The 11,754-nt window shown below is 48.9% G+C and overlaps 4 protein-coding genes across 4 annotated transcripts; 3 read left to right on the plus strand and 1 right to left on the minus strand.

The window, feature by feature from the left end:
- The first annotated feature begins 758 nt into the window (after nt 1–758).
- On the plus strand, nt 759–1,120 carry BJX68DRAFT_251243 (uncharacterized protein). Its single transcript, XM_071042365.1, has one exon. The coding sequence runs from the start codon at nt 856–858 to the stop codon at nt 1,093–1,095; it is 240 nt and encodes a 79-aa protein (XP_070891863.1). The 5' UTR covers nt 759–855; the 3' UTR covers nt 1,096–1,120.
- Nucleotides 1,121–2,649: 1,529 nt separating this feature from the next.
- On the minus strand, nt 2,650–2,988 carry BJX68DRAFT_273700 (uncharacterized protein; the record flags this gene model as incomplete). The annotated part of the gene is made up of 1 exon (XM_071047527.1): nt 2,650–2,988. The coding sequence occupies one exon, from the start codon at nt 2,986–2,988 to the stop codon at nt 2,650–2,652; it is 339 nt and encodes a 112-aa protein (XP_070891864.1).
- Nucleotides 2,989–4,335: 1,347 nt separating this feature from the next.
- On the plus strand, nt 4,336–7,139 carry BJX68DRAFT_251260 (uncharacterized protein). The gene is made up of 3 exons (XM_071042366.1): nt 4,336–5,086; nt 5,149–5,450; nt 5,524–7,139. Exons 1-3 carry the CDS (start codon nt 4,765–4,767, stop codon nt 6,451–6,453), a joined length of 1,554 nt encoding a protein of 517 aa, XP_070891865.1. The 5' UTR covers nt 4,336–4,764; the 3' UTR covers nt 6,454–7,139.
- Nucleotides 7,140–7,474: 335 nt separating this feature from the next.
- On the plus strand, nt 7,475–8,397 carry BJX68DRAFT_251271 (bZIP transcription factor). The gene is made up of 2 exons (XM_071042367.1): nt 7,475–7,946; nt 8,019–8,397. The coding sequence occupies exons 1-2, from the start codon at nt 7,740–7,742 to the stop codon at nt 8,379–8,381; spliced, it is 570 nt and encodes a 189-aa protein (XP_070891866.1). The 5' UTR covers nt 7,475–7,739; the 3' UTR covers nt 8,382–8,397.
- Nucleotides 8,398–11,754: the final 3,357 nt, after the last annotated feature.

Below are 11,754 nucleotides of genomic sequence, written 5' to 3' on the forward strand. Positions count from 1 at the left end.
AAAGGATGCCCCAGGGCAAAGAAAGGATGCCCCAGGGCAAAGAAAGGATGCCCCAGGGCAGTGCCTGCCCTGGGGCATCCTTTCTTTGCTATGGCCGCTAAGCGCCCATTATCCCAAAGCGCCTAATTTGACCCAGGTGTGATATTTTTTTATTTTTGACATTGTGAATGTCCGACGGTTAAAAATCGGGGGCAAAGAGGGCGGGCGTCTCGGAGTCAGTGAGATAACGGGGTCGCGACCAGGTGAGTGTAGAGTATGGGGAGGAGTTAGGAGGGGAGATGTAGGACAGCAAGGACGAACTTATACAGTCAGAGGGGCTGGCGAACGGTGATAATGAACCAGGCGAAGCAGTACTCCCGCCACAAAGGCCTCTTACAACACTTCCGAGCCGAGCATTTCGATGATCGTCACTGTAAATACTACAACGAGTCGGTGGGCAACAAGATGTATTGGCGAAGACACAACCTAGACAAGCATCACTAGAACTCAGATACCTTGGGACGACGCTCATGATCTTTGAGTACATTAGGGACAATATTCATATCCAGGAGCATATTTACATTAGATAAACCGTAGAGAAGTTACTGTAGATGGTGCATCCAAGTGCGACCGTAGAAATGAAATCCACATTCAATAACGTCTAATCTTAAGACCATATACATATTTTACGTAAGGGGACAAAGTCTCATGTCATGTTTGAACGGTTATTTAGTGCAAACGAGAGAGGGTTATGTAAATTGACCTTGCGAAGTCAGCCAGAGCCTTGATATGACATAATCTCAAAGCTATTTAGGTGACGATAATGCTCCCCTTAGATCAGGGTCGAGAAAGCCCATAGTCTGTCTACCGTCTACCATGCCTCGGAAATCGTCTTGGGTGAAAAAGCGTCGCTCTGAAACCGCAAAGGCGGCATCACAGCAGAAAAATAGACGGAAGAACACTATCTTCAAAAGAGCGGCAGAATATAGCCTGGAATGCAAGGCTGATATACTGGTTGCTATCCGGATTAGAAAGACTGGTGAGATCTATATCTTTGATTCTTCTACTGAAGGAAGATGGCTTCGGACGTTAAGAAGATTAGTAGGTGGCACTTAAAGTTTGGTAGCTCACTTAATAACCTCGCTGACGTCACAGGATGAATGCTACCCTTGTCCAATCGTTGTGGCTCTGGAGGATATCTTCCTGGAATCTAAATAGAGAGTGGGTTGAGGGAACATGTAATTCTGTCCTAAACGGCCAAATTATCTGAATGAATCTTGCACGGCAATGCTTTCCTGTGCTCTGGCATGATATACTGTACCTGGCCGTGGGGACTACTTCCTTCTTAGGCCCTCTGGAATAATATTGAGAGCTCTAAAGGAGGTTAGCCCTCCTAAACCCGTAAAGCAAAGGAAGCTGCTTAGACTAAGATGACTTATCTGGTCGCGCAATGATCGCGCGATCAACTAGTTTCGCGTGGTCTGGACCTTGAGATAATCGCACTGTTATGACACTGCCCGCATCAGGTTGAGGGCGGCCACGCTGGGCAGAATTATCGGGCGCCGACAACCAATCAACCAACCCGCAACAAAAAGATGCCCGCAACCTGCCCGGGGGCTCAGTGATCGAGGACTGAGCGCTAAACCCGATCCATCACGATGGAAGGAAATCAATGATATATGCACCTCTACGGACTTGATTCCCTACGAACGCCAGACCAAGATCCCAAAAACCAACGACGGACTCTCAGGAGACCGACACCATACCCCAGGAAGGCGGCAACGCGTGCGAACCTTCAACCCAGAACCCAAGAACCAGGGTCACGTGCGTATACTATTTGGAGGAACATGGAGTGGTAGGAGAAAGGTATACGGCGACGGGGGACCCTATTGGATATACCATCTCGTATACCATCTGGAGGTATAAGGATGGTAGGAAGCGAAGGATATTTAAAAACACTCATTCCACTTGTATTTAGTCTTACTTGTTCTTCGTGATCAATGCTATTGTTATTCTAAGTGCTACCTTCAGATCATCCTGATTCAAGACTCTTTGCGACAACACTTCGTCTAGTACTTCTTGACAGGCTTCACCATACATGGTGAAGACTGGGCTTGCCTTCGTTCCACCTTAGCCAAACCCGACCGTGACTAGTCCTCATACTAGTTGTACGTTGAGCAAACCTGTGTAAGTCAATCCATTGTCAGGGCTTAGGTCAACACGATCCCAAGGTGTAGGAAGAGATACTTGAGAGGTCAAGGTCCCTTCCGTAACAGTCATCATTTTTATCCATCCATGTTAAGTCATCAACCTCCAACATGTTTAGTACTTAATAAGGCCGCTGCAAACCCAAACGGTTTCGCAGGGAGGTTGAAAGTAGCTTATTCCTAGGCTCCAGTCCTAGGTTGTCTCCAGTCCTAGGTTCGAGTTTAGGGATTGAGTAGTTTGAAGGTGTCTTTGCGGTTTAGATCTTTCGATGGCTCGTTGGATGTCATGGAGTCATGACGTATGTTCTCCAAGAACAGAGATTCTCTGCGGGTGTTGAAGTGTGAAAAACATTTTGGGGATGCTTTGGAAACCGCGCGGTTCCTTTTGCAAAACTATCAAATGTGTAATCGAACGCGTATATGATGGCAGGAAATTCAAAAACACTATATCGGCTCTATGCACTTAGTTGGCGGCGACATGTGGCTGTTGCTCCTTCTCCCTCACTACCCTTTCTCGATGATACCGCGTCGCAACAAAGCAAAGACTAAGCGCCAAGCCCAGCACAGAAAGCCCAATACCAAAATACCAAGCTCCCTGAAAGCCCTTGAGCACCTTCTCCCTCCCGCTCAGACCCTTAGAGACTTCCCTCTCCACTGTCCCACCAATTCCCAGCGCAAGCGATATGCTATAGTTCACAACTGTGTTGACCAAGCTCGCCGAAACGCCCTGATGCTCTTTCGACACTCGATCAGATAGCTGCAGCGTGGCAGCTGGGAAACTCATGTCCATGCCCCATGGCATGATGACCAAGGTCACAAATGTCTGCGCCCAGTAAATCTGCAGAGAATGGGATCGGTCCAAAATTGGTGTTCGCCAGGGTGAGCAGGGGGAACCGGAGGAGTCATTACGGCGGTCAGATAGAGATATTGAAGAGAGGGACTGGATTCTAGAAGTGATGGGCTTCGGGTTGGGGCCGGAACTGGGTTCTCCGAATCAACAGAAGTAGGGCGATGCCAATCAGGTAGTGATTCTTGGAGTGTTTGTAAATGCCGCGACAACTTCTCCTGAAGGTCTCTGCGCGATCGCCTTGCCTTGAGGCTTGCCAGTATTGAACGGATTGCTCCAAGCGTGCCCTTCACATCTGTTTTCTTTTCAAAGCCGCCAGGATACTGCCTGCCAAAGTCATATTGAACGATGAGTCGCTCATTATCACATCCCCCAGAAATATCTCTCCGCCAGAGTACGGATATGGTGCACCTCCATAGATACCGACAACCAGCGCCACTTCCATCCTTTTGTAGCTGATTTTCAAGCTCGAGGCCACGCTGGCGGCACTCCCTTTGCCCATCACAGGCATATAGCAAACGACCACATTATGGCTTCCGATCCTCCCGTTGATATATATATGCATTGTCATCGCCCGGTTGGTTCCTGTAGTGTCCGCCCAACCGGTCGTAAGTTTCGTCAAAGAGCTCCTCAACTGCCTCCGCTTCGAGGGTCAGCGCGCAGATGATCGCGATTGCAAATTCTTCTCGACTGGATGGGCGCATCTAGGCAAGTGGAAGCGACAAATCTAAGAGTTGCGAGTGAAAGAATCGGTTAGCCTTGGTTTCTTAAATAAAGTGACAGCTCTTCCTGGAGAGCCAAAGCAGAGAACCCTCTGGTGAGCCGGACTCGACAACCTTGAGCCTCTCGGCCTGTTCCGTGACGTGGTCTTCGCCAACCAGATACCTGCGTTAGCCGCGTGAAGGAGGGCTAACCACAAAAGGACGAGCAACCTGGCTCTGCAATCAAGATAGAGCTTCACATTCATCATGAAAGACCTTGTGGTCCCATCCTTTCATGAACCAACCAGGAAGATGCCCGAGTGGGCACGTTTCCTGAAGGGAGATGAGACGACCCAGTCAAAAAATCCCAGGCAATGAATAGCATTGCCCCGAGTGTCCGAAGCCAAGACCGCCCGTTTAAGCACGTGATGGACAGTGTCCGGGTTGACTGTCACGGCGCACTCGCTAGGGCGACGACCCTCACTAGGGGCCACGGCACTCGCTGTTTAGACACGGTTTGCATTGCCAAGACCCTTGAGGACTATTTTTGGCAGCAGTGGCTCCATCAGTGCTTCTCTCTCCTTCTCCCCCATTCCTTTCCCCTCTGTCGCCTTTTGATGTTTCACCCAGTCTTCTATGAGTAATCAATCTATTTGGATCGCCTGCTCTGGTCTGAGACCATTTCGGACCATCAATTCCGTAGAACTGGACCCAAAACCTGAACCAAAAATTTGGGATTGCGGGAATCAGGGTCATGGAAGATTCAGGTTGTCACGGGTCTTCTACTGGCAGTCTTATCGCCCATCAACCCACCGACCCACTCCTGTAATATATTACCCTCAGTACGGAGTAGTCAACAGGGTCTGCACTTCAAGAAACTCCTCGAAACCATTTCTTTTTTTGTGTGTGTTTAAGATGAGCTCTGTCTCTAAGCTTTCCGTTGATGAGGTTATCTCGATATTCCCCTTAATGGAAACATCGCCGCTGATAGATAAAGGGACCTGGCGCCCCACACCTCAGCCTGCGTATCATGCATGAGTTTATGTTTGTGAATACTCAGGCTGATGTTTCGCAACGTGTCGGCATAGGAAAGCAAAAAAAGGCATTCCTTGCGAGAAACGCCCATCAGCGAAGGAAGAAAGAGGCAGTTGATCGGTTGAAATTGTCCCAGCCGTACAAGGGCTGTACGCCGCAGCATGGAGAGAAGGAGGTAGAAAACGTCCACGGAAACGAGACACATATTCATCCGACAATCAACAATATATCTGCCGTCCCCAGCCGAAACCATGCCGACCCTTTTTGCGCCTGCCCTGTACCAATGAGCAACGCCATGCATATGTATTTTCGCCATTGTACGTCACCTGCTTGATTCTAGCTTTCTCATATTCGCAGCCGACACTGAAAATGTTCTCAGACAGATTCTACGTGGCCTCTAAAACGTATCCGCTTAATGTTGAGCGGATGAACACCTGGTGGACTGAAAGGGCGGTCATGTCCCCAGGGCAACTCTACACCAAACTCTGTCTGGCGGCTGGACACAAGGCGGCTCTTGAATCTCGTAATGGTGTTTCATCCGTAGCAAGCCAAAGATCACTCAGAGATTGCTTACAATTTCGAACGAACGCCGTCAGAATCTTGAACGATCTTCTGCAGGATCCCGTGACTGCGGTGACAGAGTCTACAGTGTTACTTGTTGGCTCAATCGTGACAATCGAGGTGTGGGGTTCTCCCTCCCATTGATGAGTCAGGTTTGAGGCTCTTGTGGTTGGTTACTAACTAGTCTGCTTAGACTATCAATGCCGAATTTGCGGCTCTGCAGACACATATGAAAGGTCTGGCTACGCTTATAGAACTAGCTGGCGGTCTTGATGCATTGGAGCACATGACAGTTTCCAGCATATACCAGTACAACACCTCTTTAATGTTTATCCCTTTCGTGGCTAATGCTCCCAGTGCTGTTACGGTGTATGCAGCTCTGCAGAATGAACCACCAATCATCTCAATGTCAGCTAAGTTTCGCAGCGAGATACTTCAGGAGCCCGCCATTTTTTATCGAAGGCCTGATGATTACGCAATTGGCTTCGTAATCCCGCCCTATATTGCTACTCTTGGTACTCGCTTTGCTAGCTCCCCCTGGTACACAGAGGTGTCTCCATCTCTAAAGTACTTTCTCCCGATCTTCACAAGGCTCATCCAACATTTTGAGCTCGGCAAAGCATATCCTGAACTCGTAACACAAACTGACAATGATCTTTTTACTGTCTTTCAACATGACTTCCTCTCCGCTACTTCCGATTCAACATACAAGGTGAATGATCTTAACCCGCCTCTCCGTTACTCCCTTCTCGTCTACTTATACGTCCGTGTCTCCCATGTCCAATCTCTTCCCATCGTGCGCCACATGGTGGAAACCTTCAAGCATATTCTTGCACCCCGAATTCCTTATCTCCTGGTGATCGCTCCTGACTTGCTATTCTGGATGCTTGTTATTGGAGGGCTAGGATCTAAGGGCTACAACACTCACTCATGGTTTGTTGATCACACTGCGTATGTGGCACAGCATGTTGGCCTTAGCGACAGGCATCAGGCACGACGCCTGCTCGGGGAGTTCTTTTACACTGATCAGCCTGAGGATATGGGAGCCGGGCTGTGGATTAAGGAAGTGGTGGCTTCGAGTGCAAGTATATATAGTGACGGTTCCGGTTTTGACGTACAGTAGAGTAGATGTGAAGTTACCATCCACTGTCAGGGCCTAGGCCAACACGATCCCAATATTTAGGAAAGTGCTTGAGAGGCCAAGGCTTTCCAAAACAGTAATCAAGTTACCACAATCTGAATTACGTTTCTAGCTTCGGGGCTCGTACGAGATCCTACCGTCAGTGACGAGGCAGCGCAGGGTTCTTGGACGGGTCCGTCGGCAAAGTGACAGATGATGCTGCAGAGTCAGCAGGTGGCCCAATTCTCCTACATACCCGTTGCTAAATGAGTTTAGCGCCAGATTGCTGTTATGGAAGTATGAAGCGAGACTTCAGGCAGTGGGTACTGTGACTCGCCAACTGAACGGGATGTCCAGCTGTGGGGCTGTCGTGTGGAGTGAGACACCACTAAATTGCGGTGCAGTCCGAGAGCAGAATCAAAGTACTGTACCACTATGTGGCTTGTACTCACGGAGATTAGATAGGTTTCTTGCTTATCAAACACTAAACTCCAATCATAATTGACTCGTATGCGAACCATGGAACGGATCACAGAAGCTGAATCAGCACGGCTGTTCGCCTCCTTCACGAGGGTGACTCGTCGTTGGCTGTTCCATGCAAGTGATCTCGCCAATATTTGCGCTTTAACAAATTTGATTCCAAGATATTATTGGATCTCTTGAGCTGGGAACGGTTTCATGGAGGGCGTTGTGCGAAGATGACTCAAGATGACCCATGGGTGGAGATTAGTTAGTTAACTAATGCAGTCTTAGTCACGATCTGCCAAAATTGCCAGCGCGGCCGAGGATGTATGATTGGCATCCGGCCGGAGCATCATGCCCGTACTAGAGCAATCCTCCCCCAGTTCTTTTGCGAGCCATGTATAACGCTAACCGGATGCAGGGCCGCCACAACGAAATTTGATTGGTTTGAGGTCGAATCCTCCAGAATAGACTTTTGGCGAAAAGCTTCACGGTCTTGAGCTTCATGCCATACTCGTGCTGCTGGGAGAGAAGAGTAGCCATTGAGCTGTGCGACATATTCTGGTATAGTACATGGGCCCGCGTCGAGCAGCTACCGATCGTACGGTCGAATATTTCGTATTTATAAACTATATAATCCCCCTCTATCCCCTGAATATAGTTTATGTTAAGAAGGCCGTTAGCGATGGATCTAGGTGACTACTGTTGGGCTTCGCAGGTTTTAGATCTATCTACCCACATACCATTCAATAATTATGGTGAATTTCCGCCCGAAGCGGCTGGTGAAAAGGTGAGGGTCCCTCATCTACATTGCGATTGTGAAGCTTATGATGGATGAGAAGCTTCTAGTGTTTGATGTAACTAAGACAGGCTCTGCTTCCGTCAACACCCCGGGCACAGCCGACTCATACAGCAAGCCAAGCTTTACCATGGCTCCGAGGACTTGGGTATCGAGTCGTCCACCTGGGAACTTAAGTGGCCCTCTAATGCATCCTACCGTGATCGAAAATTGTCCAGAATCTTCAACGCTTTGTGTAAGTTCCATTTTTTTGCCACCCATTGATGTGCCGTGTTTGAACGGCACTGAGTTAACCACTTTGCCATAGACCAAGCGACGCAGGCAGAACCGGGAGGCGCAACGCCGGTTCCGAAAGCGCAAGGAAGAACAGGAGAGGAATCTTCAAGAGAAAATAACGGATCTAGAGGCAAAACGCGATGGGCTGCGGGAAAGGCTGGACGAGAAGTCAGCGGAGCTATTCGCGGTCTTGCGTGATAAGACTACACTCGAGGCGCAGGTCCAGATTTTACGCAAACATGAGCAGATCCTGGTGCGCCTTCTACAGCAGCCACACGGCCTCCTTCAGTCTTTGATGTCCCATGCGGCTGATGTGAAATCTATAGATATAAACACGGGGGATATAACCGGACGTAGTCTAGACTCAGTATTAACGCCAAATAATAATAAATAATAATATGACTATGTCCTAGTTCATGCGTGTGTTGTTATTAATGCTATTGCCCGCATCCACTTCACCCACATTACTTTCCAGTGTCGAAAACTACATGTGCAGACTAATAATCTCTAGGGGCAGCTATTCAGGTAATTCCATAGGTAGAGCTTTGTCGTCAAAAGCCTAGAGTACAAGCCTTCATTCACTTCACGCCGCGCGATACTTTGGGGACTTGCAACAACGACTGCGTGCAATCTAAAAACCTGTCAGCATCAGTACGACGATTACCACTCATGAGGAACGGTTGCTAATACGTTGTATCCTCAGTCAGCATAATGTCGAAAGCAATTTCAGAAGAAGGTCCTGCAATATAGACCATTCTCGTTTGAAGATACACGAAGACCTTTTAATCCCCCCTCCCTTTCCCCGGGTTGGAGTATATATGCCAATGTCCTCATTCTTTAAAGACAGATACTTATGGCGCTAAAGGCCTAGGACTGCACATTTTACCCAATGGACACAGATTGGTGGTTGCTTAATATGTTTATTTTCCTCTTTCCAAGCGGCTAGTGGGATAAACTGCGGTTGTTTAGTTGGCTGAAGGTAGGTTCGTCGTATCTCTGGGGCAATGAGGGACTGTCACGTGAAGGCGTTGGGGACCTGGGGTAGGGGCATATCCGAGGGTCCTGTTCCAGGGCTGATTTCAAGAACAAGGTGTGGACGCATTCATTGACCATCTGAGGAGAGCTCAGGAAGAGCAGGAAAGGCTGGAGGAGCAGTTAGAACAGGAGCGGCTCGAGAGCGAGCTTGGCCTCTCCAACCATGAGCGGCGGACTCCGGAGCAGTCAACTGAATTTCTAGGAAGGCAAATTTCTCCACCAAAAACGCCCAACAACGATTTGGCCGAGGCGGTGCTGCATCCAGGCCCAAGTTCCGCACCAACTGCTCTTCCAGGACCTACCCAAGACTCGTTGTCAGCTTCTCGCCATGAAGGACAGCCAGCGGCCCCTGTGGAGGACCAGGAACATGTAGTCACTCCCCCTGGCCAAGGTTCTTCAGCCGATGCTGCAGAGTCTACAACTGTGGAGGCTCCACAACCACCACCGGGGTTCGTCGAGATTTTCTTCTGGACGTTTGAACGGGGGGACTGGAGACAGTCGGATTGTCTCTCAGTGGATCCTTCTGATCCGTCGCTCGTGGAACGTGTTGCGAAGAAATATACAAGGAAAAATTATTCACTATATGATCTACAATTACAGAGTCTTAGCCCCGCCCAATGTTAACGCGCGGCAACCTCCGATGGCAATAATGCAGTCTTCCTGATATCTGAGGACGAAGAGAAAAAGCTTGCAGCTGAAGGTGAAGGGCGACTTAGAAAGGAGAAACAACTGCTCTTGTCAGCTTCCCGGGTATTAGAACAAAATGAGCCCAGACCAAACGTAGCCAATTACTACGTTTTATGAAAACTGCACCATGATCTTCTTTCCAGGTCCGATATCAGAATATGTGGCTTAGATTCAATATTACCCGTTCTCGTTACATCAGAGGAGCTATGAGCGCTCTGCTAGGTCTGATTTAGCAATATGTGGCCCGACTCAAGGCGTTCTTAGAAACATGAACCATATCATCCTGAGGGGGCCCTCTCAGAGCAGTTTACTACCGGAGAGGCATTTCCTATGTGCTGATCCAGAATATGTAGACTGTCTCGTGTACGGGCTCATAAGCAGATCCTTATAAAAATACATTCATAGTTATATTATCATATGAGTTAAGCGGACTTAGAAAGCGCGACTCAGAAGTGCTCTCTCGAGACGGTGACGATCATGAGAGGTTCCTCTTGTGAGGAAATCTGCCACGTGAGGAGCTCCATAAAAGCAGAAGCTAGATAAGAGGTCGTACGAAATGTGAAACAGTTCATGATAAGGTATGCCTTCGAAGACACTCATCTCAAACCTGGTTCGATCACAAGACTTGCCAATCTATTTCTTGGTCCTAGTCCGTCGACCATCACGGTAGACTACATACTCGAGAATGTGGAACTGGTTTGTAACACCGGAAAGAGTACTGCGGAGTTCTAATCTGGGCGTCATTAATGAAACCTTAGCGCCGCAGTGGTTGATGAGAAGCCAACCAGTCTCCTCGCCCAGCATGATGCTCCACCATTGGACGGCAGCGATGCATCTTGCGCCCCTCGAGCCCTCGCTGCCCAGTTCTAAAGTCGCCATTCCGCGTGTGTCCCCACTACGTTCGCTTGGAAACGGACGACTGAAACGCGCCTGCATCGAGTGCAGAGAGCAGAAAACAAAATGCAACGGTCATCATATTTTTGCATGCAGAACGTGTCTATGACCCCAAAATATTATGCTCTCGACCAGACAGTCGTCTGCCGACATTGCTACGGCTCTGCATGTCTACAGACCATTCCAAGGTAATTGAGTCTTACAAAAGCCCCTTCGCGTTAGAATTCCACCTCGCGTGCGATCGACCTGATCGTGTCTTCATCCATCTCAGTACTTTGCTGCGACCCTGTCGATCCCAGATGACCAAAAAAAGATCCTTTGCTTAATTAATCCTACCGTGTCATTGTTCGCCGCGCGGTCTCCCTCGGAATTCGTACCACCCTTGATTGTTGCAGAATGGGTGCTCGCCTGTTTCCGCTTGTTCCGCCTGTTTCCGCTTGTTCCGCCTGTTTCCGCTTGTTCCGCCTGCGACGGGTTGGACCGTCACGCCTTTGACGCGAGTCCTCCAATTGACGCCCGTCATCCCACTGACGCGAGTCCTTCCACTGACGCGAGTCATCCCTCTGACGCTAGTCCTTCCCTTGACGCGAGTCCTCTCACTGACGCCTGTCTTTCCTTTGCAGCGATAAATTCTCTTTTAAATAATAGTCTCCCCCGAATGAAATTCCGCTAGTCACTTCTCAACTAGTTCGCCGTCCATCTTCCCAGGCTCAAATAGATAATTCATGCCCTGCAAGGATCACCACTCTCCCTGACTTGGTTACTCTCAAAACTGACAAGGCGAGTCGAGGTAGCGGAATGTGGGGGATGAAACCCTCCATGAGTGGAGACGGTTCCAGAACTTTTAAGAGCGGTTTCCTAGAAAAATATAGGTGTCGGGAGCCGTGAGCAGCTGACCTCAGCTAGAGATCACCCATCCGTACTTGTGAGTCGTGAGTACGATCCAAAATTCAACATAATTAATCCGTCCTACTATGTTGAACAGTCTAATAACAAGCGGGGCACGGCATCAAAAGGCGTATTGGAAAGAATAACTATGTGGAACTGTCGTGCTGCAGACGAAGTTTGGACTTAACATATGTATAAGGAACGGTCGCCCAAACTCTCCATTGCTCATGGATGGAAAGTACTGTACTGTGAGTTCTTTTTCG

The sequence above is a fragment of the Aspergillus pseudodeflectus genome (assembly GCF_044049435.1).
Source record: "Aspergillus pseudodeflectus strain CBS 756.74 chromosome Unknown BJX68scaffold_141, whole genome shotgun sequence".
Lineage (NCBI taxonomy): Eukaryota > Fungi > Ascomycota > Eurotiomycetes > Eurotiales > Aspergillaceae > Aspergillus > Aspergillus pseudodeflectus.